The sequence below is a fragment of the Sturnira hondurensis genome, unplaced genomic scaffold (assembly GCF_014824575.4).
Source record: "Sturnira hondurensis isolate 20B ecotype Veracruz unplaced genomic scaffold, ASM1482457v3 Scaffold0006413, whole genome shotgun sequence".
Lineage (NCBI taxonomy): Eukaryota > Metazoa > Chordata > Mammalia > Chiroptera > Phyllostomidae > Sturnira > Sturnira hondurensis.
The window spans coordinates 47,158,092-47,186,019 of record NW_028079044.1 but is presented as its reverse complement, the minus strand read 5'-3'; the positions used below and the strand labels follow the sequence as shown (position 1 = coordinate 47,186,019).

Below are 27,928 nucleotides of genomic sequence, written 5' to 3'. Positions count from 1 at the left end.
CTTGAGTAAATTCTAACTAGCTCTTCACCAAAGGCCCCGAAGACAAAGAGCAAGTTCATGTAATGAACCAGTGGCCGGAACAGGTCCTTAGGACTTGGCCATCACAACGGTGGTCAGCCGAGGATAGACTGCCCCCCTGAGAAAAAGTAGTTCCCGTAATTGGAAAGGGAAGCCCCCTCCCTACAAAATCATCATGTCCTTTCAGGCTGCGCGTGGCAGGCCATCCGAGCGGAGGTTTGGCCTGTGCTGGTGACACAGGAGCACAGCCCTCACGTGGCTTTTGCAAGGGACTGGAATGGGATGTATCCTGCCTAGCCAGGCTCACGTGCCCGTGCACTTGGGAAAGAGGCGATGTCTAGCATGGAGGTCTCAGGAGGCGTGGTCGAAGATCTGCAGAGGCTCTGTGTGGAGATAGTTCCCCTCTGTTCTGTGGCCCTTCCTTTTTTTTCGTTTCATTCTGTGGAACCAATAGACCATTTGCATGAAAACGAGGATGTCTCGACTCGACTAGGTTGACCATGTTCCGGGGCGAGTCAGGCAGACGACTCTGCTTGCAGAAGCCGTTCCCACCCTGCGAGCGGAGGTTCTGAAGGATGGTGGCTTCTGGGGAGGCGGAAACAAACCCTCAGGCTCAAGTCCCTGCTGATCAGGGGAGGACCGAGGGGGAAAGTAGAATCATTCTGAAACCAGCTCAGGAATATTTTCCAGAAACCCCAGCTGCCTCATCAAAATGCAAGGAAGTCTGACTTAGAGCCTGTGAGCAAAGCAGAGCTCAGGCAGCGGCGGGAGACTCGGCCGTTCAGAACCCCAGACTCCCCTCCTGGGGCCTTAGACAGAAGCATTCGCTGCCTGACCTCCCTTCAGACATGAGGTCCAGCGAGATCAACTCAGAGCCATAAATTTAAGTGTGCAGGAATTTCTCACTGGTAATAGGCAGCTGCCTCTGCCCCCAATTTTACTTTCATTGAAACCAAAAGTTCCTCAGGTTTCCCAACGTTGGTTTGTCTCTCATCTCTAAGTTAAAATGAAGTCAAAGAACCAGGATATTTGCGAGCAAGAGGGATGCTGAAAGGTCATCGCAATCCACAACCCATCACATAAGAAGGGAACCGAGCCCTGGGAAAATTAAGGAACTTCAGCTCACACAGTGGCTGAACTGGGATGGAAAATTAAAACGGGCCTTAGGACTTGTCCGATGAGATCTTCTGGTTCCCTCTTTTCCATATTGAGGAAGATGGTCCACCTCTGTCTTGCCCCGCTGGTGGAATTGTCATCAGAATCCAGGGGGACAGTCTGTGGAGAAAGCATTTCGTGAAACGTGGAGCCCTGCGCCCCTGTGCAGGGGAGACCCTGCTAGGACAGTTAGGCTGCGGCCCTGGGTGCCACCAGAGCGTGGGAGGGTGCGGAGAGCATGTGACGCCCCACAGGCAGGTTCCTCCACAGCAGCTGCAACTGGCCGATGGCCTGCCGTGGGGACGTACCCTTGCACGAGGTCCAGACTTGCCTGGGAGACATTTCCCTGTGAGCGCATTATTCACATGCTAAGGACTATTTCTGGGGTTTTCTATCTCGTGGGGAATGGCCACTGGAGTGGCTTAATTTTAAAGCTTCCTATGGGCTGACTCTTACTCGTCTCGGACTTGTTCGTTTCTTTGTTTTGGCCTAATTTTGTCTCCCCCAGTCCTTCATGACACACCTGTCTCCTTGCTGGCCAAGACCGTGGCTGTCATTTTTGCCCTCGGCAATGGACATGGGCACAGGCTCAAAATGTGGAGGCTGGAACTGCCAGGGTATGGAGGGGAAGCAGAGGAGGTCCTGGTGTGTTTCTGGAATACAGAAAGCACCGTGCCAAAGAGCCAACCTGAGCCCTTGAATCTGGTGCTTTTCCCCTTAATTATCGGTGTCCTGTGAGGAGGTCGAAGGACAAGTGACCAGCAAGAGCCGAGTTCTGTGTGTAGCGCTGTGTCACTCCAGGCGTCACACTACCGCATGGGAGTCCTGATCGAGTCTGCCGATGTCTGCAGTGTCTGGCACACCCTCCTCACTGTGCCTCGGTTTCCCCGTTTGAGCTCTACACGGTGAAAACCATTAGAAAATGGGGAGTTTTTCATTTGCATTTTCCACCGTTCTATAGATGCAAGTTAGGAATACTGGAAGTATACAGACGGCTTTTCTTTCAGAGACTGTCAGGATAATTTGTAAAGCCCCTTTCTGGGTCTGGTTTCCCTTTGAACAAGGTCTGCTTTTATTTGGTCTCCCAGCATGGAAGACCTGGGTTTTCGGTTTCACTAACAACCAGAGGTATGAGGACGTTGGGAAAGAGCCCTCCTGCCTTATGGTATAGTCTCAGGTGCCCAGAAGGGCCAGGCATGGGGAGGAAGACGATGCTGATCTTGATCCACAGAAGCCAACAGCCGGGGAAAGAAGAAAAAGTGGGTTCTAAGGCAGATGCAGAATGCGTAGGGACGTCCGTCCTCTTGGAGGTTCAGGATAAAAGCAGCAGCTGGGGGGAGGGGGCTGGGTCAGAGGAGGCTTCAGGTGAGGTTTGAGCTGACCCCTAAAAGCAGAGGATGCGAAGGTGAGGAGGGAGCTCGGCTGTGTGTGTGATGGCCCAGCAGAGGGGACTCAGTGCCAGGCAAGGGAGGGAAGCTGAAGCCTGACTGTCCAGGCTGAGAGCCTGGGCTGGGGCCCCTCCGCTGGGGCCACTTGCTGTGACTGGCCAGGGTCCTAATCTCTCTGAGCCTTGGGTCTCTTTACCTCGAAAATAGAGGGTCCTGACTGCAATATATCAGTGGGGTGAGTTCCAGGTAATGTATGTAAAACCCCTGAGTGTTGGTTAGGTCAAACACACCAGGCTCTCAGGAAATGACAGTTCTAGAGAATTTAGGAAACGGAGCGGGACATTTGAAAAGCATGTGGATTGTGATTTTAGGAAAAATTTTTTTTTATTTCTCCATGTAGGTGTAGGTGAATGGGCTGGTTTTTCTGGGCGTAAGTGACTAGACCTCTTTGTCAAAGGTGGAGCCCTTTCTGGTGAGGTTTCATTCAAACTACCCCTGTGGTCTGAGAATATACTGTTTTCCCGTAAGGGGACCTATAGTGAACAGAGGAAATACTGGCTCCCGGGAGAGCCTCAGGGAATAGCTGCAGTCTCTTGGGCGTCGGAGTCGCTGGGACCCGGGGAGCTGACCAGGGTTCCAGCCTTCGGACTGCCCTGCTGGTGCGGGAGCTTCCTGAGCCCCAGCCACACCACACGCTGGGCCCACCTCTGATGGTAGCCCTCCAGGAAGGGCGTCCCCGAAGGGCTCATGCAGCACAGCCCAGGGAGTGCAGTGGGGACCGCTAGAGTGGAAGGCGAGGCAGACCCTCCAAATGGAGTGACCGTGAGGCTACTGGAGACACGGACAGTGGCCCCCGGGCAGGTGAGCCCTCGGGGGGGAGCTGAGATACAGGCACTCTGTCTCCCCTAAGAAGACCTTCATCTGATTTTCTGACTTGCATTATTGACAGCAGCTTTGGAAGACTAGGCCCACACTTCCAAGAAAAAGGATTAGAAGGTATTTTGACAGAATAGCCGCTGTCAGTGGTGAGAGCATTCCGGGGGGGTGTTCTCACTTCCTCAGGCCCTGTTTTAGTTAAAGGGGGGAAAATCAGCAGTCCAAGTCCTCCCCCCGGCCCCCCCGGCCCCCTGCCCCACTTGTTTATCTTGCCTCCTTTCGGAGATTGTTTAATTTTGCTTGTTTATTTTGTTTTGTTTTAGCTTTATTTGGCCAGAATTGCTTCTTTCCTGAATGAGCCAATACTCAGAACTATTTTGCATACAACATCCTCTTTAGTGCTTAGAGACTAGTTAGTCATTTTGAAAGTTTTCTGAGCTTGTTACATCTTAAAAACAAACTAAGTCTGCTTATCTGGAGTCAAAACAGTGTTTTTCAACCTTCTTTAACCCTACCAGCCAAGGAGGTGTTGTGGCATCTTCCGTCCTGTAGCTTCTGTTACAGAACAGTAGGAAGGCCTGGGTGTGTGTGTTTTCTATGAAATTAGATAATCATCTTAAACATTTCCCTTTGTACTTGACACTGTCCCCCTGTTTTCTCTTTTTCTAAGTGAGATGTGAGTCTTCCTTAAGAATCAATCACTAGCCTTAATAGAATAGAAGTAGCAGTGTATGCGTCCATTAATTCAATACTAAATTACTAAATTCAGCCTTCTTACACACCAGAGCCTGGTCCTCATAGAACCTGCGGGCTAAAGAGGCCGGCGGGCGGTAAACACGCAAACAAGGGCGGAGCGTTACAGGTTGTCACAGCTGCTGGGATGAATGCCTGCAGTGAGAGGTGGAATGCTAACCCCTTGGGTTGAAGTGATGGTTCTGGAGGCGTGGTTTTGCTTGGTTTGGGGTCACAGGGCGGCTCTGCTCTGATCATTCCTGACAGCTCGTGCACGCACAACTTTGATTTGAAGACATTGCTCCGTGAGCGTTTTGTCTGGCGGTGTTTGTTTCCAGGCAGGGTTTGTTTTGGAACTGATGGAATGACCTTTCAGATGCAGTGCCTCAGCCAGTCCCTAGGTGGTGATAGAGATGAACTTGCTGGAGAAACTCACTGCTGCCCATGCTCCTCGTTCATTTCCATGAGGAAAGTGACATTTCCTCACAAGCATCTGTTGCTCTATTTCTTGTGTGCCAGGTGTGGGAAATGCTGCCCTGGCTTTGGGGAACAGCAGCATCACGTGACGGAGTGAGCTCCTATCTGTCCCCACATGACTGTCACACCTCATGATGCCAGGCCCCCCGCCCACATACCTCACAGTGTCGTGGTGAAAATCAGGGGAACCGCATATACGGACACATTGAGAAAACCAGAAAGCATTATACAGGTGCACGGCTGTGATGTCAGTGACTTTGCTGTTACAAAAATAAAGCCGTTTCTGAGAGTGCAGTGACCGGTGTCCTGATTAGGTGCTGATTGGGGTGGTGGTGAGGCTTCTCCTGTGCACTGTCTCAGCCCCGAGCAGATAGGTTGGGTGGCCAGCACCATTGAATCCTTACACCATAACAGCAGTTACTTCCAAGACCGGACTGTCTTTGAGAAGCAGTGGGAGATAGCAGAGCTTATTACCTGAAGGAAGGAGGCCAGTAATAGTCAAGTTTTTCTTTCCACACACAGAGAGTAGAAAGCTCTTTTGGAGCCTTTCTGGACCACCAGGTATCCACCACCCTGGGCTGAACATTTGATGTGGCGGTGTTCTGAGCTTTTCTCTGTTTCTCTCTCTCTTTTTTCTTCTAATGCTTGTGGAAGCAGTTGTCCCAGTGAGAAGCACAGACGTGTGTTGAAGTGTCCAGCTATCGTGCCTGGCACACACCAGCCACGTCGGTGCCACTTTGCACGGACAGAACTAACAACTGCTCCCACAACAGCTTTTACGAACTCTCTTTCTTTTCTTAGTTCAAAAAAGCCAACGTTTGCACTACTGGTGTGTGTGTGTGTGTGTGTGTGTGTGTGTGTAACAATAGGGTTACCGCTATCCGGTCTTAACCTCTGGAGAAAGCTGAGCCTTTTTAAAAAATCTCTAGATACCAATATGACCTGTTCAGGCTTTCCATATACTAGGTGGTTTTTGATTTCCAGAACAATAGTCAGAATTGAAGGAAAAAAGAACGTTTGGATTTCTCTTTTTCCTGAGTAGCTCTTTACATTAGACCCTTCGTTGTTTATAAAAGTCATTTTTAAAAAAAACAACTCAGGCACAGTTCGCTGACTAAAGGAAAACGCTGTCGTGGGTAGAAAGGGCACGTCCTGGGCACGCCTCCTGTCCCCCTCGTGGCCCGTCGAGGCCGTGGCCAGCACTCCGCTCTTTCTCCATTGATTCCCTTGGCAGTGCCGTGTGCCTTCTTCCTCGGTGGATTCTGTGATGAGTCCAGTGTCCTACTAGTAAAGCGTGTGTTTTCTTTTTCTGTGGTACCTAAGTGATCCAAACGTCTTAGCATGGCGTCCTGTTTCTTAGAAGCACACATTCGCCTTTCCTCTGTGGTCCCGTCTCACCCCCAACAATCCGTACAAACCGTTTGTGAGTCCCTGGGTTGATGAGCCTGGCCACGTCCAGCCTTGTGCTCTCATCCCTCTCTGTGCCCTGCCACCTTCGATGTGCAGAAGTGACTGCTTACTGGCTGCTCTGTGAGACCGGGATTAATCTTCCTGCCCCGTTCGGTTCCTTCTAGGTCCAACTGGCCCACCTTCAACACTCCCTCTAAGCACCCAGACCTCTAGTGGCACCTCCACCCTGTCCAAGAAGCGGCCTCCTCCCCCACCACCGGGACACAAGAGAACCCTGTCCGACCCTCCCAGCCCACTACCTCACGGGCCCCCAAACAAAGGCGCAGTTCCTTGGGGTAAGTCATCCTGAAGTCGGGGCCAGCATTGTCCGGGGCTGGCCAGCGTGTGGGGCTCGGTGTGCTGTGCACACTTCGCACACGCCACAAACGGAGCAGGCTGGGCACACGCCAGGGGGGTGGGCCCTGAGAATGCCATGTCACCGCGGAAAGCCGGGATACGTTCTGGAAAATCTGTAGGGCCATTTAAAAACTGTATAATAACACAGAGGTGCTGAGCATTTCCCAGGCACCAGACACTGTGCTAATCCACCAGCCTTCCACGAAGTCTCACCCAGTCAGTGTCTGCTCCGTGAGACACACAGCCTCATTGACAGATGAGGAAACCAAGGCTCGGAAAAGGCGAGTCTTCTGTTCTGCTCAGGGCAGCCAGAACAGCCTCCTTAGCAGATACGCCATTCGCACTGAGTGCTCACCCTGTGCTTCAGGTAAATGCAAATCACCCCACGACACAGAGGGCACTTGGTCAGGCTCGAATCGCCCAACCCTTCCCTGCCACACCAGCTGTCTGTCACCTGGTGGGCACAGCAGGCTCTTCTCCTCCTGGGGCTGTTCACACCCCTTCGTGCACTGGCCCCCACCTTCTTGGCTTGCTTGTCTGTGTCCCTGGCCCTCTTAAAGCCGCTTCCTCCCACCTCTGTCCTCTAGACCCCTGTCCCAGTTGCCACGTGTCTTGTGTTTGGTTTTTGGTCTGTCTAAACTCCAGGAGAGCAGCGACTCTGTCTGCTTCGTTTCTATGTTTGCAGGGCCTCACAGGACACAGCAGGTACTCAGTGGTCACTTGAGGATGGGTAAACTTACTCAGAGTGGGTTCGTTTAACTGTTCCGGTGACACTGACTACAACAAATCACAGATTTCCCTCCTCGAGAAACATGATTTCCATCTTTGTCTACCTTTTTGGCTGAGCAAACCTCTCCAGTTGCCTGTCAGCAGTTAGGTTCAAGAACAAGCGTGTCCCCAGTGCCCAGCAGAGTTCTTGCCCACAACAGGGACACCAGCTTTACATGTGTCATGCCCTCCTTGCAGGGGGTTTCCTTGTGGCTTTTTCATTTGTGACCGATAGGTAAACCAGCTGAATGCTTTTAAAGGCCTCCTCGAAAGCCCCTACCAGGTGTTCTGAGTTACTGGAGTTTTTGGGAAAAGCCACACTGCCATTTGCAAATTGGCACACCCGTCTGTCCGCTAATGCAGTGCCCAGGTGTGTGTGCGACTGTGTGTGTGTGGCCACTCGGCATCCTTAGGTGCCTGTTGTCGTGGCGTCCACGCCCACATGGAGCTCAGGGGCTGGAGCAGGGGCAGGTGAGGAAAGAGGCGAACGTCCCCACTCTGAGAGTTGCCGTGTCCACCAAATACTGCAGGGACTTGCGCGAGAAGGCTCCGCAGAGCAGGCGTCATTTGCTGCAGGTGTTCAGGGACTAGCTCCCCACTGAGACGAGCCAGGGAGGAAGCAGAGGGTGCCACACGGGCAGGCGTGCAGCGCCTCTGTTCCCCTCACGGACGCAGGCCGTCCACAGTGAAACTGACCACAGGTCTGTTTCCTGGCTTAAGACTCCTCACTTTCTTAGATCTCCCCCACACCCCTCAGCAGTCGGACTAGCAGCTGGTGCGCTTTTGTTTGTTTGGTTTGGTTTTTGAATTTTTGTGGATAAAGGGCATTTTTCTCTAAACAGAGCTGCCACTTGATGAGAGCGAGTTAGTGCCGCCAGCTGGGAGCATTTAAGCCTCTCGAGGCCGTGGGCACTGAGCCGTCTGCTGGGCTCTCTCCCCAGTGTGAGCCTCGCACCTACGACCGGCCTCAGGGACAAAACTCAAAGCCTGTCTGCATCCAGAGAGACAGTTGTCCACGTCACTGACTCTGGTGGTCATACTCAGACCACCCCACATGGTAATTCTGGGGTGACCAGGGCCATGCCTGTGTTGAGGCTTGTGCACATGTATGACACACACTTAAAGGCAGCTGCAGGCAGACACGGGCCGTGGCAGTCAGGGGCACACGCAGCTGGACCTCCACAGGCACATTGCGTTGTCCTGATCCTGGTCCTCGTGCTTTCTGCTAGACGACTGCCGCTCAGTTCTGTCCCCATCTGTCTGCCACTGGCATTGTTCCGGAGGCGGAAGCCAGGCTGGGTGTGAACAAAGCCCTCCAGGCAGCAGACTCCAGGCAATGCCTGGTGCCCACAGCTTTCCTGTGGCCCCATCCCCGGTGCTCCCTGTCCTCCTGAATCCCCCTGCCGTCAGCACCAGGTATGAGAAGTGGTACAGGCACAGCCACCCGGCTCTGCCCAGGCCTGACCTGCTGATCCCTGAAATAGGACCTGCCTGTCATCTTGTGCCCCGGTTCCCAAACTGCATTCTTTCCCCCAAGATCCAGCTGCCGAGCCTTTGCTCACCCTGCAACCTTAGCCTAGAACGCTCTACTTGTGTGTGGTGATGCTGAGTCGTCTTCCCGAGTCTGCTGCCCAGGGATCTGCTGGACAGGCCGTGGTCAGTCCTCCACCACCCTGCTCACTCTGTGATCCCTGTGGCCCAGGACTGTCATGGCGGTTCTGCTTGCCTCTCAGACTTGCCCTGCGCACCGTGAACTCCTCCCCAGGGCGCATGCTTATGGTGCCAGTCCCGTGGAGCAGCTCCCGTGTGGCCCCTGTGTCACATGCCTAGATTCTAAGCCAGCCCCAGCCCTGGGCTTTCAGCAAGTATCTCTGAATAGCTTCATACCTCAGTTCCTCCAGCTGTAAAACAGGCTGGTTGATAGTACTTACCTAATTCTTGACCATATCCACCTGGTAGGAAACACTGGGACTCAGAAAGGTGACATACACCAGGTTCTCCCGACTGGGCGGTGGGACGCTGCACACCCACCCTCGGGCCCGCAGCGTCCTTCGAGGCGCAGCTCCAGGATGCCATGGGCCGTCCCTGTCTCTGCACTGCTGTCTCTCTCCATGGAGCGGAGGTGGGAGGAGGTGGCCCAGCAGGTCCGCACTTTCCACCTGGCTGCGGCAACCTGTCCATCTGCGGTGTGGCGCCCTGGCATGTGGGGAGAGCCGCTCCAGGCTCTCTCCCTGCCAGAACCACAGTGTCCGCAGCCCCCGAAATAGCCCCTGCATCACATTCCTAAAGTCCACGGCCATCTGTCTCGGGGGGCAGCCAAGACAGGCTTCTGAACAGGAAACAAACAGGCCTCTGGGCAGATCTGGGTTTTGTAGGGACTTTGATCTCTGAAGTGGCAGGGCATTAAATCTCACCTTCGGGGATCAGATAATTTGCTTATCACCTAGTTTTAACAGAGCAACACATTTTAACACAACTTAAATAAAGTTAATAAGGAAATGGGGTCAAAAGGAGGATATAGGTAGCAAAGTAACAAAGTCCAAAAGTGTGATCTCGCCACAAAATATGTAACATAGTTACAGTGACTAAAAATAGACCACCTATTTGACACTAAGGTGGTTACAGGCAGGAGCAAACAAAACTCCAATTGATTATCGGCTCCTGGAGGCTGTGTGATTAACTCCCTTCTCACACTCGGTACCTGTGACCATGCCCCCCGGGACCTCCATCCTCAGGCCAGAATTCAGAGAAGTGTCCGTGGTGCCCAGTGTGGGAACCACATGTGCGCTGAGTGAACATTCTGGAAGCCCGAGTTCTGGTGCCCGGGTTCCACCAGGCTTGGCTCAGTGACCTCTGGAAATCACTTAGGTCCTCAGTTTGGCCTCTGGGACTTGAAGTTTTAGGACCTTCTTTTTTTAATGTTGTGTAGAGTAAATGATGGGTGAAAACTATCCCACAATTTGATTCATTTCTCATATTTCAAAGCTAGAACTTCCAGGGGGAAAGTCTCAATATTTAACATGTCTGATGTGAGGCATGCACACCTGTTTATTGGAAGTCATATTGGCTTGTGCAAGAGCCTTTGGTTAGAAATTTCTGCGTTCTTCCCTTTTCTTGGATTTTCCAATATGTTGGGTTGGCTAGAAAGGCCATTTAGTTTTTTCTGTAAAATAAAAGACACTTTATTTTCACCAATAACATTACGGATTTGGGTATTTTGAGGATGTTGGCTCTCTCCCACTATCGACTTCTNATGTCTGATGTGAGGCATGCACACCTGTTTATTGGAAGTCATATTGGCTTGTGCAAGAGCCTTTGGTTAGAAATTTCTGCGTTCTTCCCTTTTCTTGGATTTTCCAATATGTTGGGTTGGCTAGAAAGGCCATTTAGTTTTTTCTGTAAAATAAAAGACACTTTATTTTCACCAATAACATTACGGATTTGGGTATTTTGAGGATGTCGGCTCTCTCCCACTATCAACTTCTAGTGCGTAGAGGCCAGGGTGCTGCTAAACACCTTCCAGTGCATACGACAGCCCCACAGCAGAGAAGTGTTTGGCCAGAATGTCAGTAGGACCAGGAAGCTTCACAAACCACTCTGACACATTCGATCAGTCACAGCACCTTCTCCACACACTGCACAAATCTCCTTTTGCGTTTCAGTTGTGTCTTTACCTTTCTTGAAATAGTAAAGCATAATGTGCCCAAAGCTGTTGCTTATTTTCTCCCATCTTCAATATTAAAATGGCCACACAATAATTCACCAATGTTGGTAAGGTTTTTTTAAATGCATGCTGATAGGACAGCCGTTGCAGTACAATGTAACAAAATTGTTTCAAATGAAATCAAAGGCAAGTGAGCACCACTAGAGCCGTCCTGGGGGAAGAGCTACATGGACTTTTGGCCCACCCAGTGTTTTCATGTTTGCCGCCCCCAGACCCAAACCCCATTTTCAAGCAGTTGTAGAAATGATAATGGCTTCTGCCACTCATAGACTGTTTGCGAGGTGCCAGATGCTGGTCACTCGTCCACACACTATTTAGCCGTCACAGCCATCCTGTCAGACAGGGACTGTTGTCCCTGGCTCACTAACGAGGATTTCAAAGGCCACAGACATCCAGCTCCAGCAGTTCGTATCGTGTCGTGAACCGGGACTCGAGAACTGGCATTTGGACTCTTGGAGCCCGTGTGCCGGTCGCGCTGGGCCAGTGCCTGCCTGTCTCCCCACAGACTCCAGGCCCCCTCTGAGCTGAAGCCAGTGACCACAGCTTGCCGTCGCCTGCCCAGCATCTGTCCCCAGCTCCCTTCAACACATCTGTGCGTGACACTAGGACCTTTTCCAAGCGGCACAATGAGAAAAAGGATTGAGCTGCTTCTGTGTTTTTGCTCCTCCCTCTAATGCTATCCTATTCTCAGAAGTTTTTCTAAACCCCCGTTCCTCCCTCTGGCCCACTGGGAGTGCGAGAAGGTTCCTTTCTGCCAGGCACTGGCGCCTCCCCAGGTGTGAGGGAAGCAAAGCAGAGGGCAGAGTCGGCGCTGCAGGTCCTGTCCCCATGCGCGGGGCACCGAGTGGCTGCCCGTGCCGCACACGGCTAGAAAGCAGGGTTTCCAGACGAACAGGCAGACTTCCTGTCTTTGAGGTGCGCACCCACTGAGTAAAGCGTGTCTTGACCTCCATGTCAGAGAGCTGCGAATGACACCGAGTGCCCTGGGTCAGGCTCCCTGGGGTCCAGCGCTGTGTTCCGCCCTCCAGCGTCTCTCTCTCGTGATGTTCATGCCCCTCTAGTGGGGTAGGGACCCTCGTCCCATTTTATAGGTGGGGACTGAGGCTTCACAGAAAAAGCCACGGAGTCCAAACTCAGACCCGCTGGCTGGTGGTACGGCTGGCACGCCAACCAGGCCTGTCTGGCCCCCACCCTGCACCCCGAGTCACTCCTCTGTGGTCAGTGGGTGCAGGCACCCAAGATCCGGGGAGCGGTCGAGTCCGGCTGGGGAAGGAATCTCAGGAATGGCTTTGCAGGTGTTCTTTGAGGGTCGCATGAGAATTTGCCACTAGTGGGAGGGGACGAATGCTGAAGGGAGAGGGCACAGGGGGCTAAGTTAGAAAGCCACCAATACACGCCTCCGGGTGGTGGAGAGTCGCCGTAGGTGACCAGAGAACATTCTGTCCAGGAGCCCATCCTCACGTTCCGCGGGTTCAAGGGGCAGGAGGTGATAGGCTCTGGTGCTTTGGTGCGGACCCTGCAGGTGGTCTGCTTGGCTTTGTGTCCCAGCTCTGACCCTTACCAGCTACTTGACCTTGGGGTTGGCTTCACTTCTCTGTGTGTGATTATTTTTAGGCATCTTGTGAACACAGTTACCAGAGTAAGTGCCGAATAAATAGTGGTTGCCTTTGTCAGTGTCACTGCTGGGGAGTCGTGACGGGTCAGGCAGAGCACCCAGAGGGGTGGCCAGGGCATTCAGGTGCAGCATCTGCCCATGGGGCCTGGAGCCGTTTGCTCACCTGACCTTGTTTCCTCGTCTTTCCAATGAGGACCGCGCCAAGTCTTCACGTCCCTGCGAGGAAGAAAAGCACCAGGCCCTGGAGCAGGCACCCCAGGCAGGAAGTGTGCTCAGCCCCGTCGGCTCCATCCGCCCTCCTGTTTCCCAGCCGCCTCATCCAGCCAGTCCCACCCGGGAGGGGTCCTGGGCGTCCACGTGGGGCAGCAAAGGGCTGTGCCGCAGGAGGACACTTGGGTTTCCCGAGCCCAGTAACAGCTGCAGGTTCCCTGGGTTCCTCCTGGGTGCCCAGCAGCCTGGCCTGGGACGCCCTGTGCTCCCCCCACGTGGGGCGGGTCACAGAGGAGCTGCTTTCCCTGCCCCCAGTGTTCTTACCTTCTGGGCAGAGCACACGGTCCAGCTCTGGTGCTCCCCCATTAGAAAGCTCTGTCGTCCCCCAAAGACGACCGCCCCTGCCCTCCCACCAGGCCAGTTTGGACGCTGCCTCTTCTGGCTGCCTCTTCTCGCAGCACCCCGCTCGCCTGCGGCTCTGGCGTGGTTTGTAGTGTCCGTCTCCCTGGCAGAGCCTGAACTCTGCCAGAGCAGTGGCTTTTTATTTGCTTTCATGCCTCCTGCTACGCGCTCATGCGCTGCATAGTAGGTGCTTAGTAAGTGTTAACATTTGAATGAATGGTGAGTGAATAAAGTGACTGAGGGCCATGTCCCGCAGCTGGCCAGCTGCCACCACCCTGCCGAGCCATGTCTGCACACGACCCACTGTGGGTTGTGTGTTTCTTCTGAGTCTGGCATCTCCTGGCCAGGGACCCTTCTGGCTCAGTCTTGTAAATGCTGGAACCTCAGGGCCTGTCTGCCCAATCCCGTGTCCCCAGTTCCACTTCCCCTTCTCGGGACGCACTTTTTTACATTAGCTTTTCCCTGTAGGTAATGATATGGGTCCAACATCATCCAGCAAGACCGCAAACAAGTTCGAGGGACTTTCTCAGCAGTCGAGGTAAGTCAGCTCTGTCCTCCTGTGTGGGTAGCTGTGGTGGACAGAGTTACAGAAACGGGTTTTAGTGACAGTCTGCTCCAGGCGTGGCCCGCCAGCCACATCCCTTGTCATGGGCTTGGCGGCTCTGCAGACCGAGCTTGCAAGTGGACCACTCTCCCCGACCTGGGCTCCAGGTGGGCCCCATCCACACATCCCGGAATCACAGGGTCTGTCAGAATGAGGTTTTAATTTTTTAAATTAAGTCATTGCGTTTTGTTCCTTTCCCTCCCGGCTCCATTTTGCAGCCTTGGGAATGGAAAGACAGCCCTCTGTGAAATCCGACAGCCCAGAGATTTTCAGACATAAAAGTGTGACTCTCCCAGTTCCCTGGTGGTGAGTCATTCCGGCTCGGCTGGGGGCCGCATCTCTGTTTTCTCTCCTCTCACTGAGACGGGGACTTGGAACGTGTTCGGCATTGATCCAGCCCCCATGCAAAGAAAGGGTCTTCTCTAGAGGCCAAGCTGGATAAGGGCGGGAAGAGCCACTTCCAGACCTGGAACCTCAGGGAGAAAGAAAGAGTCAGCCCGGGGGACGGGGGGGTGCAGGCACTGCTTTCCCGAATTTGTCCAAGACTTTTTGAAAAAGCCAAAATCCTCATTTCTCTCCATGCCGCCATCCTGCGCCGTCCGCACAGCCCCGTGCGGCAGCCCCTCGGTACCGGGCTTGCCGTCACGGAGGAGGAGGTAGCCCAAGAGGTTAAGTGGTAGCAGTTCTCAGCACTGGACTCAAGCCCCTGGCTCTCCGGGCTCCCTGTCCCCAAGTTCCCTTCCCTGGCACCCTGCCTGGCAGGACCTTAGAAAAGCACTCCAAAAACGTCTGAAGCAAAATCCTGGACCAGTGTGGCTCAGTTGGCTGGGCGTCATCCCACAGGGCAAAAGGCTGGCAGTTTGATTCCCCATCAGGGCACGGACCCATGTCACGGGTTCAGTTCCTGGTCAGGGTGCGTACGAAGAACCGACCAGTGTTCTCTCTCACACTGATGTTTCTCTGCCTCTCTTTCTTCTTCTCCTCTCCTCTTCTCTCTTTAAAAATAAATACCTTTTTTAAAAACTCAGAAAATAAAAAATAAAACCTTTGGCATGTACCATTTCCAGTTCAGTAATGGCCGTATCTCGCCAGCAGTGGGATCCTCCAGGACCCGAAGGCAGGCAGGACTTCCAGTGAGCTGGGGTGGGGGGCGTGGAGAGCAAGGGCGGCGTGTGGGCCGGGACGGGGAAGACAGGCATGCCCTCCTCTCTTTGATTCGGTCTCTGGTTGGTTGGTTTGGCTTTCCCTGTTCTTTTCAATGCAATTAGGATAGAAGGGAAAACAGCCAGTTTTTAGGACATTGAAAGACAGAAAAGGAGAAGTGGGCGATTGTAGAGAGCTCTTGGCAGATAGATGTGGGCACTTGGCTGCTGTTGCTTTTGGGGTCTTCAGCGCTCCTGTGTCCCAAGAGTAGTTGGAGCCTCTTGTTAGAGGGAAACATCAGGTTCCAGCAAGCCCCACAGATGCCGCCTGCAGCGCTGGCATCTCAGTGGTGGCGAGGTGTGGGGATTAACATTTGGCTATTCAGAGGACACTAGCAGACCTCTGTGCTGGGGGTCTGGGCCTATTCCCTGCTTATTCACACGTCCTCCCAAAGGAGGCAGAGCTCTGGGACATGGTGGCCCGATGCCCCAGCCATTCCCTTCGGAGGACGTGAGGGGTGTAGAGTCCAACAGAGCTGGGCTGGATTCCCGTATCCACCACTGGCCAGCCTCGGGACCTTGTGCCTGTCACTACGGTCGCCGCATCCGAAAACGAGGGCAGCGAGGGTCACACTGTGGGGTCACATGAGATGAGGTACTTCTCTGTGCCACACTGGGGCACAGTCTCGAGTGCCAAGTGCGGGCACAGACATCACTGGCCCCGGGCCGAGGTCTCGCGAGGAGGAAGGGTGGCCCGAGTCCCGCAGAAACACCCTTCCTCTCTCCTCCCCAGGTGGGCACACCTGCGGTTACGGGAGGGACTGTGGCCTTCAGCTAAAGAAACATGGGAAGGTTTTTAGGTAGTTCGGTAGACACCTGGGATTTCCTTGGGTGATCTATCACTGCTGATGCTGTAGCACTTTTCGTTCCTAATTATTTTTATTGATTGATTAGCACCAGTTCTGCGAAGACTGCACTTGGTCCAAGAGTTCTTCCTAAACTACCTCAGAAAGGTAAGCTTTTTCTTTTCGGTTTCCGAGTGTGCCGAGAGTGTCACTGTGCCTTCTGCGGGGATGCATTTCTGACCATCCTGGGCACAGATGTCTGGAGCGTCTGTGAAGGGACTGCCCAATAAATGTGTTCAGTGACGAGCACAGTGATAATCTCAGATTGTGTGTTCAGCAAAGCACCTCGTTTTCCCTAAAAAGGTACTGTTTCCAAAGACGCATCATTAGACTCCCCAGGGCCCACGTCTTCTCCTCCACAAAGCGGATCAGAGAGACGGGACCCAGTTCCAGCCCTCCCATCCTGAGCCTCCGACTCCTTGCCCACACATGGGACAAGGATGCCCACTTCCCAAGGTGCTGACGGGGTGAAGGGGGTCCTGTTTCCCAGTGCCCCGAGCTGGTGGGTCCCAGAGATGGCATCTGTCATGTGAAGTGGAGACACACATGCTCACCAAGTAGGAGACAGCAGTGTCTCACACTGCTGCTTGGCTGGCCAACGCCCCACTCTGTGACCAGATGTGTAATTCTGGCCGAGCTCTGCATTGGTAAGACCAAACTGTCCGTCTTTCCTATCAAGCAGAAATGTCAGTACCCATCCTTTCGTTGCAGTGTGGGGGCATTTGGTTCGCTCCGTCCACCCTCATGGAGGCTCTCAAGGCCAGCAGGGCCCACACTAGGTGCAGATGGAGGCCCAGAGCAGCTTGTGGCTACTCCCTGGGTCTCGTGCCAGTGGTGCAACCTTTGACCCCAGAAGCCAAATTAGGGATGCATGGTGGGAAGCTGGAATTGAGCACTCTCCCGAAGTCTCTCAGCCACCTGCTGTCTTTGGAGGGTCATGGACTGGTCGGTCTGGCTCCGGTGTAGGAAGACCAGGGGAGTCGCAGGTGGCTGCACGCGCTCTCCTCGGAGTGCAGAGGAAGGCTTCCCCCAGGTTTACTGAGTCTGTATCTAAAGTTGTGGGGCTTTTTGGTTTTTACCTCCATCCAGCGGGCCGCCTCATCTCATAAGTTGGAGCCCAGTTTCACAGCCCTGTTCCCACTTCTGAGTCTGCGCCATCTAGCTCATGGGGTCACTGTTGATCACATGCCCCCACAAGATCCTTTACCTGCCTGTGCAGCTCACTGTCCACATCCCCTTCGACTCCTCCCCTCCTTCCGACGACCCCTGCCCCCGGCCTGCCTCCCTCCTAATGCTGCCCTGTGCTGGCCTCAACTCCCTTGACCGACACTGGGCCTGACTCCAAGGGCCTGGGTGTGGTGGGGAAGCAGTCAGGGAGGTCCTGCTCAGCCTTGCACCCAAGGCCCAGCAGCGGCCTCTGTGCCAGCGGCCCTCCCCCAGCAGGACACTGCGTGGTCCAGCCGCGGGGAAAGTGTGTGTGCCTGCCCTTCAGAGTGAGTGCAGGCCAGGGAAGAGTCCTTGTGGGAGTGGGAGAACGCAAACCCAGTCGGGAAGCCAAACAGCAGAGGCTGGAGGCTCTCCTAGAGGGAGGCTGTCTCTTCTTACTTCGTTTTTCATTATAAAAGTGATGCACATTCATTCCAGAAGATTTGAAAATACAGATAAGCAACAAACAAGAAAATGTAGATCACTTGAAGTCTTCCCACCAGGATAGACGAGTGGATCTCTCCTTTTCCTCTCTGGTTTATACTTTGTTAAGTTTCCATTGAAGCTGGTTTTTTCACAGGGTAAATCAAAAACATTGGCCATGATGTGAATTACGTAACAGGAAGGCTTTTACTGGCTGCATAGTATTCCATCATCTGGCACCACTCTGTGTGAAGCAGTCTCTAGTACTTAGGGTGCACAAGCCTGCTTTTCTTTTTCCTCACCGGAGAGCGCGCCGTGCTGAGCATCCTAACACAGACATCTCAGGGTCTGGCTCTGACACCTTGTTTGGATAAATGTGTAGGATCAGAGCTGCATATTTTGAGGGTTATGGTTGCCCAGCGCTTCCTCGAGGTTTCGGTTCCCCCCAGAAGTGTGACTCACAGTAAGGCTGTCCAGGCAGACTGCCTCGGGGGATCCCCCGGGTTTGCCCCCATCACTTCCTGCCTCAGATTTATGCTTACCAAGCCACATCAGCTCAAGCTCAAGGTCCAGCCCATGCACAGCATGCCCTTGAATTTGAGTTCCCTGGGATGAGAGGGTGTGGGCAGGCCGTGGGTGGGAACAGCCTACGGCTCATGACAGTTTACCACAGATTTAGCTTCAATTTTTTTTTAACTTTAAGAATACCTTTGTGAATATGTTGGATTTTCAGGATGACAGTTTTGTTTTGTCTGACTCCTCCTTTCAGTGTGCTTAGTCAGCTGTTTTCTTGCTGAGCCCTATGTGACTAGCCCCTGTGCCAGGAGCTAGAGCCCCAAGAATGAGTAAGAACATGAACCCTGTTTGACAGAGACAACGAGAACCTTCTTACTACCTAGGGCCCACCAGGTCCTGTCAGCCAGTTCTTACAGATAGTAAGGCATGTTTTAGAGGTGAGAGAGGTGAGTTACAGAGAGGTTGTGTGATTGCTCTGGGTCACACAGCTAGAAAGTAAGAGGTGGAGCCCGGTCCTCAGTGTCCTGAGTTCTAGTGGAGAGAGCAGCGCAGGGAGCCGAGGGGCCGGTCCACTGCAGCCCCCGCCCCCCGCGGTGGAGTGGTGCGTGCCGGGCGTTGAGGGGGAGAGGAAGGGGCTGGCCTAGGAACGCACCTGAACGCCCTAAGTAGGGAAATAAATGGAAGTCGCAGACAAGGTACGTGTTGTAGTCCTGTTTATGTTCATGAGCAACATGGACCTGTGTCACCTGTGTCACTAAAACACGATCAAAGGGACAGTGGCAGCGGTGAGAGGAGAAACCTTAATACTAAAGAATTTTTATTAACGTGGTGAATATTGTTGCTGAAACAGTACGTAGACAGAAGTTTTATATATGGAAATACATGAAAAAGTTGAAAAGGAAAAATATCAAAATAGTTAAAATGGCTACACGTAGGTGATAGTCTTCTGGGAAACTGGCAGCTTTGTACTTGCAATTTTCTTGATTCTGCATTATGTTTATAGTTGTGGGTTTTTAAATTGTGAATTAGATTGGACATCCTTTCCTTATGTAACTGAGGCATAAAATCGTGGGTTGTAACATGGGTGCCTTCCAGGCTCCCAGCTTTTCTGTTTACAAATGGGCCACATGCACCCAGGTCAGCCCCTGAGTTCCCCCAGTCCAGATGCCCATGTCAGGTGTTAGGGCGGCTCTCCTCCAGGTGGCCGACGGGAGGAAGCAGTGCTTCCCCGCCTCCTCTTCCGCTCCCCCCCCCACCGTGACCTCCCTCTTTGTGGTTGCTTCCCACAGTGGCACTACGGAAAACGGAAACCAGCCATCATCTCTCCCTAGACAAAGCCAACATCCCACCTGAAATCATCCAGAAATCATCACAGCTGGCAGACTTGCCACAAAAGCCACCACCAGGGGACCTGCCCCCGAAGCCCGCCGACCTGGCCCCAAAACCCCAAATTGGAGATTTGCCACCTAAGCCAGGAGAACTGCCCCCCAAGCCGCAGCTGGGCGACCTGCCACCCAAACCCCAGCTCTCAGACTTACCTCCCAAGCCACAGATGAAGGACCTGCCTCCCAAGCCACAGCTGACCGACCTGCTGGCGAAATCCCAGCCCGGAGACATCTCGCCCAAGACTCAGCCGCTCTCTGACGTGGCCCCAAAGTCACACCCAGGGGATCTCTCCCCAAGTGTGCCCGCCCGAGACACCATCCAAAAGCAAGCCTCAGAGGATGCCAACGACCTGACGCCCACTCTGCCCGAGACGCCCGTCCCACTGCCCAGGAAGATCAACACGGTGGGTGGGCAGGCGCCAGAGTGTTTGCAGGCTCTTGTGAACTCTGCCCCACTCTGAAACCTGGGCTGGGGGGGAGGGGGATGTGGGGGGGTGGGGGCAGACAGCTCATACAGAAAATGCAGGAGTTTGCTCACCTGATGGCTCGGGGTCCGCGTGGTGCCGGAGCAGGGCCTGCCATTCAGGAGCTCAGCTCAGGACCCACCTGCAGTGCCCGCTGTAACCATGACGTGGGCCAGTTGCTCACCTTCTCCAAGCCTCAGTTTCCTCTGCACAGAAAAGGGCTGATCCTGGAACTGTGCTCATGGGCAATTAAACACACTTAGCTGGCACCCAGGAAGCACTCAGCAGGTGGGCGCTCAGGCCCAGGAAGCTGGAGGACGAGATTGCCTTCCCAGGTCACGGGGCAGCCCCGTCCCATGGCCCGGGAACCTTGGCCTCAGCGCTCCCACCGCCTCCTGGAGGGACCCAGGTCAGAGCCTGTGGGGGGCACACAGATGTGGGGTTGGGCTGAAGTCTCACACTTCATGGTTTCCGTGAAATGCTTTCTGCTCTTTAATACAGGAGAAGCAGATGCTTTGGGGGGGCGGGGGGAGTGGTGCTCTAGAAGGTGCACGTGTGCTGTCTATCCTCGCAGCTGTACCCCAAGGGGGACACTGACCCCCCCAGGTTGAGAAGCTCAGTTCCTGGGGGGGTGCTCAGGGAGCTGGACCTAAAGACCTCCCACAGTGCATGCCAGCCCTGCCCCCGCTCACAGCGCACTGTCGGACAGCGCGTTGTGATACAAGGGGTATTTCGACACTGAAGCAGGGGGAGACAGAAACCTAAGCTACCCCGGGTTAGAGATGACGTGTCCATGTGGCGAGCATCTCTGCTCTTCACAAGGGCGACTCCCAGGACCTCAGGTGCCACTGTGGCCTTGACGGGTGCGGACTCCAGGACTCTGTGACCTCACAGAGTCCTGCCATTGTAAGTGGTCACTGGGGGCTTCTCGGTGGCTCATCAAGCCGGTACTGTGATGGCACATCTGACACTGGCTCCACAGGCCCTACCCACCAGCCCGGGGACCAGCTGCAGCCAGGGGCCAGGGCCACTGAGGGACCAAGAGGAAAAGTCACTGGACCCGAAATACTTAGAGCTGTGGCTTGCTCTTTTTACTACTGGTCTTTACTGAGCTGGGTTCCCAGAACAGCCTNAAGCAGGGGGAGACAGAAACCTAAGCTACCCTGGGTTAGAGATGACGTGTCCATGTGGCGAGCATCTCTGCTCTTCACAAGGGCGACTCCCAGGACCTCAGGTGCCACTGTGGCCTTGACGGGTGCGGACTCCAGGACTCTGTGACCTCACAGAGTCCTGCCATTGTAAGTGGTCACTGGGGGCTTCTCGGTGGCTCATCAAGCCGGTACTGTGATGGCACATCTGACACTGGCTCCACAGGCCCCACCCACCAGCCCGGGGACCAGCTGCAGCCAGGGGCCAGGGCCACTGAGGGACCAAGAGGAAAAGTCACTGGACCCAAAATACTTAGAGCTGTGGCTTGCTCTTTTTACTACTGGTCTTTACTGAGCTGGGTTCCCAGAACAGCTTGTAGAAGGTCATTTCCCTATTTCCATCTTCCTCTTTGCAAAGAACCAGAAGTTCAACAAATAAGAGCCCAAGTCATGCTGGTCAAAATTCAAAACTTTGATAGGGACTGCTTAGCACCCCCGCCTTCCTGCCTGGCAGCAGCTGCCCTGTGCGGCAGCTCGTGCTGGCGGGCACTCTGCATGCCCGCGGGAGGTTGTGTTCATGCTGCATATTCAGTGCAGCAGCCACAGGCTTGCTTTACGTCCCATTCCCCAAACCCACCTTCAGCCTCCACTGCCCTCCCTGCCAGCGGCTGTGGGGGCTGGGGGCAGGCCCCGAGCTCTGCATCTCTGCGTGTCCTCCCTGCCCCTGTGGTTTGCTTCTCCTCGAAAGTAACGGGGGTGCCTGCTCCCTGTGCCGGGCTCTGCCGCGATGCCAGAGGAAGGAATGGGGACTTGAGATGTAACAGAGTATGCAGCACAGGGCTGACGTGCTCCCCCAATCACAGCGGGGAAACTGAGGCTCGAGGAGCTTCTGTCATTTGCCCAAGCTCGGTGTGCCCTTTTTAATTCCTTCATTCCATCCTGGGAGCTAAAACCCTGTTTCTGTGCCGCAGGGAAAAAATAAGGTGAGGCGCGTGAAGACCATTTACGACTGCCAGGCGGACAACGACGACGAGCTGACCTTCATCGAGGGCGAAGTGATCGTGGTCACGGGGGAGGAGGACCAGGAGTGGTGGGTATGTATGCACACCAGGTGTTCCCTCCTGGGTCTGTTCAGCGTGTCCACGGCACCGAGCCCTGCACATGCTGCGGAGGGGAGAGGCCAGGCCCCCGAGCACCAGGACCCTGCCCTGGTGGCACTTTCCGCAGCCCTTTTGCTAGGTGTCTTCCGTCACTGTCTCACCTGCTAGGTGGACAGTCATGGAGCTTTGAAACTGGATCACAGGCCTTCGTGTTCCATGTGCTGTACCCCCACCCTCCTCGTCACGCCACAGCCTGTGAGCCAGAGGTGTTTTCTGGATTTTCAACTGCAAAATCTAGCTTTAGAAAGCACGTTGCCCGAGGCACACAGCTAGTCAGCAGGCAGTCCCAGTCCCCAAGGCTGTGGGCTTGTTGCCATCTGCACTGTCCCAGGCCAGGGGGCCAGGGGCCCAGGGCTCCCAGCCTGGACTCCATCTCCCATACACATGCAGGCCTCCGTCTGCCCAGTGGGGCACCATGCCTTCCTGTGCAATTTTAGGAAAACATCCCTCAAGAATATCTGTAAAAACTTCTTTTCTGCGAACCCCGTGTCTCAACAAGGAAAGGCGTCACTGTCCCACGCAGTGGCTGTTTGAGCATCAGGGGCCCTTGGCAATGCCCAGCAGGAGCCAGCTCTGCCTGCCAGGAGGGACCGGTGGTTCACAGCTGGGCCAGCAGAACCTGCCGATGCTCAGAAGCACACATGCGCACACGTACACCTCTGGCCCGGGTCCTCTGGGCCTGGACAGCGGCTGGTCCTTGCTCGCCGCTGTCGGGTTTCACTTAGACCGAAACAGAGGTTCCCGGATGGGGCATTTTTTCCTCCAGGGACATTTGGTGACTCGAGAGATGTTCCGATGGGCAGGACCTGGGAGCCTGGAAGGCGAGTCTGGAAGGGGAGGCTGGACGTGCTGCTGTGCCTGGGGCAGGGGGGCGGGGGCTGTTGGGAGTGTGGGAGTGAGAATCCAGGGCCCGTTCGAGATGACAAGGCCACTGCGTGCTCTGCCGGGAGGGCCAAGCCGGGGCCCGGTGGGGCTCTGCGCCTTGAGGAGGGTTGGGCTTGTGCCTGCCTCAGAGCCGGTCCAAGAGCCTGTCATGGCAAAGAGGGGGCCTCTGAGCCTCCAGGCAGTGCCTTTCTCTGTAGCCCTGGGTAGAGCCAGCCCCTTCTGTCAGTCTGTTTCCTCCTCTGAGAAACAGGACAGTAGCCGCCCTGCCTTGCAGGGCTGTCTGTGAATTCACAGGCCTGGCGCCACTCAGGCCCCGTGGGGTGGGTAAGTCAGGTCGTAACATTAACTCCACCTTCCAGAGGAGAAGGCCGTGCACAGCGGCCTGGGTGACTGCCCAAGGTCGTAACCCTGCAAATCAAGGAACCAGCCTTGGGCTGGACACACAGCTGTGCTCTGCCACCCCCTGCACCGCCGCTCCTTCGCCAGGGAATGACGGCCGGCCTGGCCTTGCTCTGGAAGCCGCCACCTCTCTGTTCGTCACTGGGAGCTGGCATGCCGGTTTGTTGTGCATTCTCACAAGAGGCTTCTCTGTAAAGCAGCTCTAGCTAGTGGGACGGAGGACTAGAAGCTCTTCGCAGGAAACCGTGGCCTCAGGCTCTGGCCTCTGACAGTCAGATTGCTGTAGGCCAGTCATCTGGAATCATCACGGCGCCCTTCCCCGAGGTCCCCAGCAGCCCTCACAGACGGAGTATCCTGTGTGGTCTCACAGCACGTCCGAGAAGAGGGCTCTCTCCACCCCGTTGTACAGATCGGGGCTTAGCAGGCTTGTCCCGGTCGCCCCGAAGCAGAGGCAGTGTGCCCCGACCAAGAGCACGGACTCTGGGCCTGCAGGCCATGGGGGCCCAGAACAGCCCTGCCACTGCCCCCCCAGCTGCCGTTTTGTTTCCACTTTTTTAAACCAAGTACAGGCTTTATTATGTTTGTTGGTAAATACCCATAGCCTCTTGGTTTTCCCCCACTTGGTGTGTTCACCACGCCAGGTCTCACCATCTTCCATCACCATTTATCCCCCCCTTTACCCTCTTTTACCTCCCCTGGCCCCGCCCCCTCTGGTGACCACTATTCTGTTGTCTGAGGTTTTCTTTTGGGGGGTTTTGGGGTTTTTTGCTCAATCCTTTCCCCCTCAAGCCCCCTCCCCTCCGACAACCGTCAGTCTGTTCTCTGTGTCTGTGAATCGGGTTCTGTTTCATTTGCCGGTTTGTGGTCCCTGGATTCCCCCTGTGCGTGAAATCCTGTGGAGCCTGCCTTCCGCTGACTGGCTCACCTCCTTCAGCCTCATGCCCTCCAGGTCCCTTCGTGACTAGACGAGGACCCTTGTGGGGTGGACGTGGGGGCACAGTGAGGTCCCTGTGAAAGTGCCCGCACTGTCCAGGCCACCCTCGCTCTGTTGTCGGTGCCGGGCCAGGTGGGGTGCTGTCGGCCACCCTGCAGGTCACTGCAGGCGGCAGAGGGGCCGCTGTCCTTGGCCTCCAGCCTCACGCCTCCCTTTCCTTCCCACAGATCGGCCACATCGAAGGACAGCCTGAACGAAGGGGGGTCTTCCCGGTGTCCTTTGTTCACATCCTGTCCGACTAGCAAAAAGCAGAACCTTGAGGTGGTCCACGCCCTTCAACGAGACTGCTGCCCCCGTCACCTGTGCACACGTGTACATAGCCACCGCCACCGGAGCAGACACCCACCGGAGGGGGGGTGCAGGCGTGGACTGTAGCATTTGTTATAAATAAATACCCTGTTGTTTTCTGCCTTTGCCAGTATTAGGGGGGCCTGGGGCCTGGCGCGCCGTACTGGTTTGCCAAAGCCATCCTTGGCGTCTAGCACTGACACCTCTGTCTGTGCAGTTTCCCAAGAGAACGGGAACAGAGGAGCGGCTGGCCTTGCAAATGGAAGTGGTCTCCGCAGCCGTCAGAAGGCGTAGAACGGACTCTCTGTTCCTCACAACACAGTATTTTGAATCATGTTACTGAAAATGCGACGTAGGCGGAGAGGTGGTTCTGTTTCCCAGGTGGAACTCCTAGCTCCGCCACAGGCCAGCCCGTAGTTGTCTGTGTGCACCATCTGTTGCTCCCCGCGCCGACTCTGGTATTTATTACAGGAAAGTGCTCTCAGTGAGACACAAGTGTTACTCCCTCTGCAAAATCATCACCAACCCCGAAACCTTTGGTGGCATTTTACTGTGCCCACAGCCTCATGCAAGTCTAGACAAGTGGACTTACACTGTCGTCTGAGGAGTGCCCGCCCCTGAGATTTTACCTCATTATGCAAAAATAACATAGCCTTCGTGACTATTTTGACAAAAGTTTAAAACCCCTTGAGTGAAGTTCAACTGCCAGGAACCAAGGACTGCCGGGAAGTACTAGCCTCTTGACCTTACGCATGCATTCAGAAGCTCCCCTGAAATCTGCCTTTTATAAAGGAACCGTACGGGTCAGTTGAACTGTACATTTTTTAAACCGGATTGCCATTAAAGCAGAAATTATAAGGTTGCAACCATACTTGTTTCTGGTCAGTCCTTTAGCTTTCTCAAGAGTATGGATTTACACATCATGTTAAGAATTAGCATCCTTCAAACGTGTTAAAGCATCTCATGCGTCAGTTGTAAGTTATTTTCATAGTTCTGTTCTTGACACATTTAAACTCATAAAAGATTACCCAAGAGGATGACGGATTTAAAAGTCAGCCTTGCACGCAGCTCCCCGGCGGTAGGACCCAGGTGCTGGATGAAACTAGCCTCCTCTTTTTCCCACTCCTTTTTTAAACCCGGTTGTAGATAAGTTTTCCAGTCTCCAGCTCTGTTCAGTAGATGTGTTACCTTCGGGTCAGTTCCTAACCAAGGTTTTAAACGCTGCTGTGAATTGCACTGTGAAAAAGCTCTTCCCAAGATGAGTCCCCCCTTCTTGGTCTTCTCTTCACCCCAGTGTGTTTATCGGACCACGAGCACGCGGTGCCTAGCTCAGCCCTTTGCGTGCATCAGAATTTTGAAAAGAATGCGTTCGGTTCCCTCCCCCACCGCTGGGACTGCGCTGATTCTGAGGCTCAGGAGTCAGTCTGGCCTTACATTTGCTTAAACTGCTTTGTTGGCAACCGCACAGAAAACTAATATTTTTCAGCAGATAATCTTGGCAATGAGTGAGACTTGTTCATTTCCCAGAAGCACAACTCCCAACCGAGCCCTTAGGAAAAATCGTCATTTCTCAGCGTCACGGCACCCAGGGAGTATTAATTTAGCTCCGTGAGTGGTGACTGTGAGGACTCGGGTGCCCACCTAGTTAACAGTCCTTGCATGGCAGACCTGCTGCACCATCTCTTCTCAGCTGATAGTGGAAAGTGATCTAGCAGTTGCTTCCGCAGCCTCGCAGCACCTGTGACCCCCACAGCCAGAGGCAGGGGCCGCCCGGCGTGCTGGTGCGAGGCCAGCCCCCAGCCTCAGGATCTCCGCCGCACGGGTGTCAGGACAGGAAGTCGCCATCCCTAGTTCCTCCGTGTCCTGGTTCATTCAGTGACGTCTTTTGAGTTGCATTTAAAAAAAAACGATTCACTTCTGCAGCCTGTGGTATTTTCAGCTGATCTCCAAATAAACTGGTTTCTAAAAAACCGCAGAAACTAGATGTCTGAAACGACATGGAATCAGTGTCTGTTCTTTATCCCTTTTTGCAGCCACTTAAACTCATTGTTAATGCTTTTTTTTCCCCGGGTTTTGTCTTTGTTTTCCATCAGGAATCTGAGTTTTCTCTAACCCAGCTGACTGTGGGACATAGGAAAACTGGGTATAAATACCTTTGCTGATCTTGGTTGAGTTGAAATCTGATATTGTTCTTAAACTCAGTGAGCCACTATCTGCAATTTTTGTACATGATATAGTATTTTGAAGGTATGGAACTTTATGAAAAAATAGCTAATTAGTTCTTTTTTTTCCCCTCAGAGGGGAATGGTATGTTCTGCAAATAGTGTGTGTCTTATTTTACTGTTGAACAGCAATTGCTATTTATTTTTTTATTGCCTAGAACTTTACCCTGTTGTATAGGAATCCCATACACCACTAGCTAAATTCCGAATTCTCATCTGGATGTCACGCTCCAACAGCAGTACACTTGTCATTTCACATGTATTTAATGTGACAGTTTTTTCAGTACTGTATGTGTTAATTTCTACTTTTTTTAATATTTAAAATTGCTTTTAAATAAACATATTCTCAGTTGATCCCAAACACCCGAAATCGGGCCGTTCTGTGAGTTGTCCTCTCCCCTTCCATTTAGAGAGCATCACGACCCGCCCTGGCTGCACTGCAAAGGGTAGAAATGGTATGAGTCACCGCGACTCTGTGCACAGGACACTCAGGGTGTGCGCGTCGGTTTCCTTCACTTCTAAAACACAGCCCTCGCCCTTCAGTCCGCCCCATTCTTACTCCACACCACCTGCGTCTGGCCCACGTATGTGAGGGGGGCAGGAAGAAGAGGGCAGGGCGCCTGGGCACCAGGGGCTCTCAGGCGAAGCCTGGCTCTGACCACGTGCTGGGCATGTGTGTCTGTCGTGGGGCTGTTCCTGTGGTGCTGCCCTGCAGTGACCACACCGGGTCCAGGGTCTGCCCGCGTCATCTCATCCTCACTGAGCCGGTGAGAGGGAGCAAGCCCTCCGCTGCCCAAAGCTTGAATCAAAATGAGGCTCCGTCAGACCCATTACCGTGCTGGAGATGTCCTGGTTCATGAACGGCCCAGTCGGCAGTCCAGACAAATGGTTCTGGTTCCAAGGCCACTGTGGGGATGCCCACTGCACGGAAGACAGTCCCCGGCGCAAGGTTCTAGCCTGGGAGATGCAGTGGAAAGCTGACCGAGACAGCAGCATCGAAGATTCTGCCATGTCAG

At 54.0% G+C, this 27,928-nt stretch overlaps 1 protein-coding gene across 3 annotated transcripts in view; it reads left to right on the top strand.

Annotated features, from left to right (window-relative positions):
• ASAP1 (ArfGAP with SH3 domain, ankyrin repeat and PH domain 1) overlaps positions 1–26,597 on the top strand; it is a 274,738-nt gene extending 248,141 nt beyond the window's left edge. For 2 of the 3 annotated variants that reach the window (XM_037048556.1, XM_037048559.1), the window contains 6 exons: positions 6,221–6,391; positions 13,640–13,709; positions 15,872–15,930; positions 19,257–19,756; positions 21,936–22,058; positions 24,570–26,597. In XM_037048556.1, coding sequence (XP_036904451.1) covers positions 6,221–6,391; positions 13,640–13,709; positions 15,872–15,930; positions 19,257–19,756; positions 21,936–22,058; positions 24,570–24,644 — 998 coding nt within the window. In that variant the 3' untranslated portion in view covers positions 24,645–26,597. The remainder of the gene's footprint in view (positions 1–6,220; positions 6,392–13,639; positions 13,710–15,871; positions 15,931–19,256; positions 19,757–21,935; positions 22,059–24,569) is intronic. The other variant, XM_037048557.1, reaches the window with a different exon arrangement.
• The last annotated feature ends 1,331 nt before the right edge of the window (positions 26,598–27,928 follow it).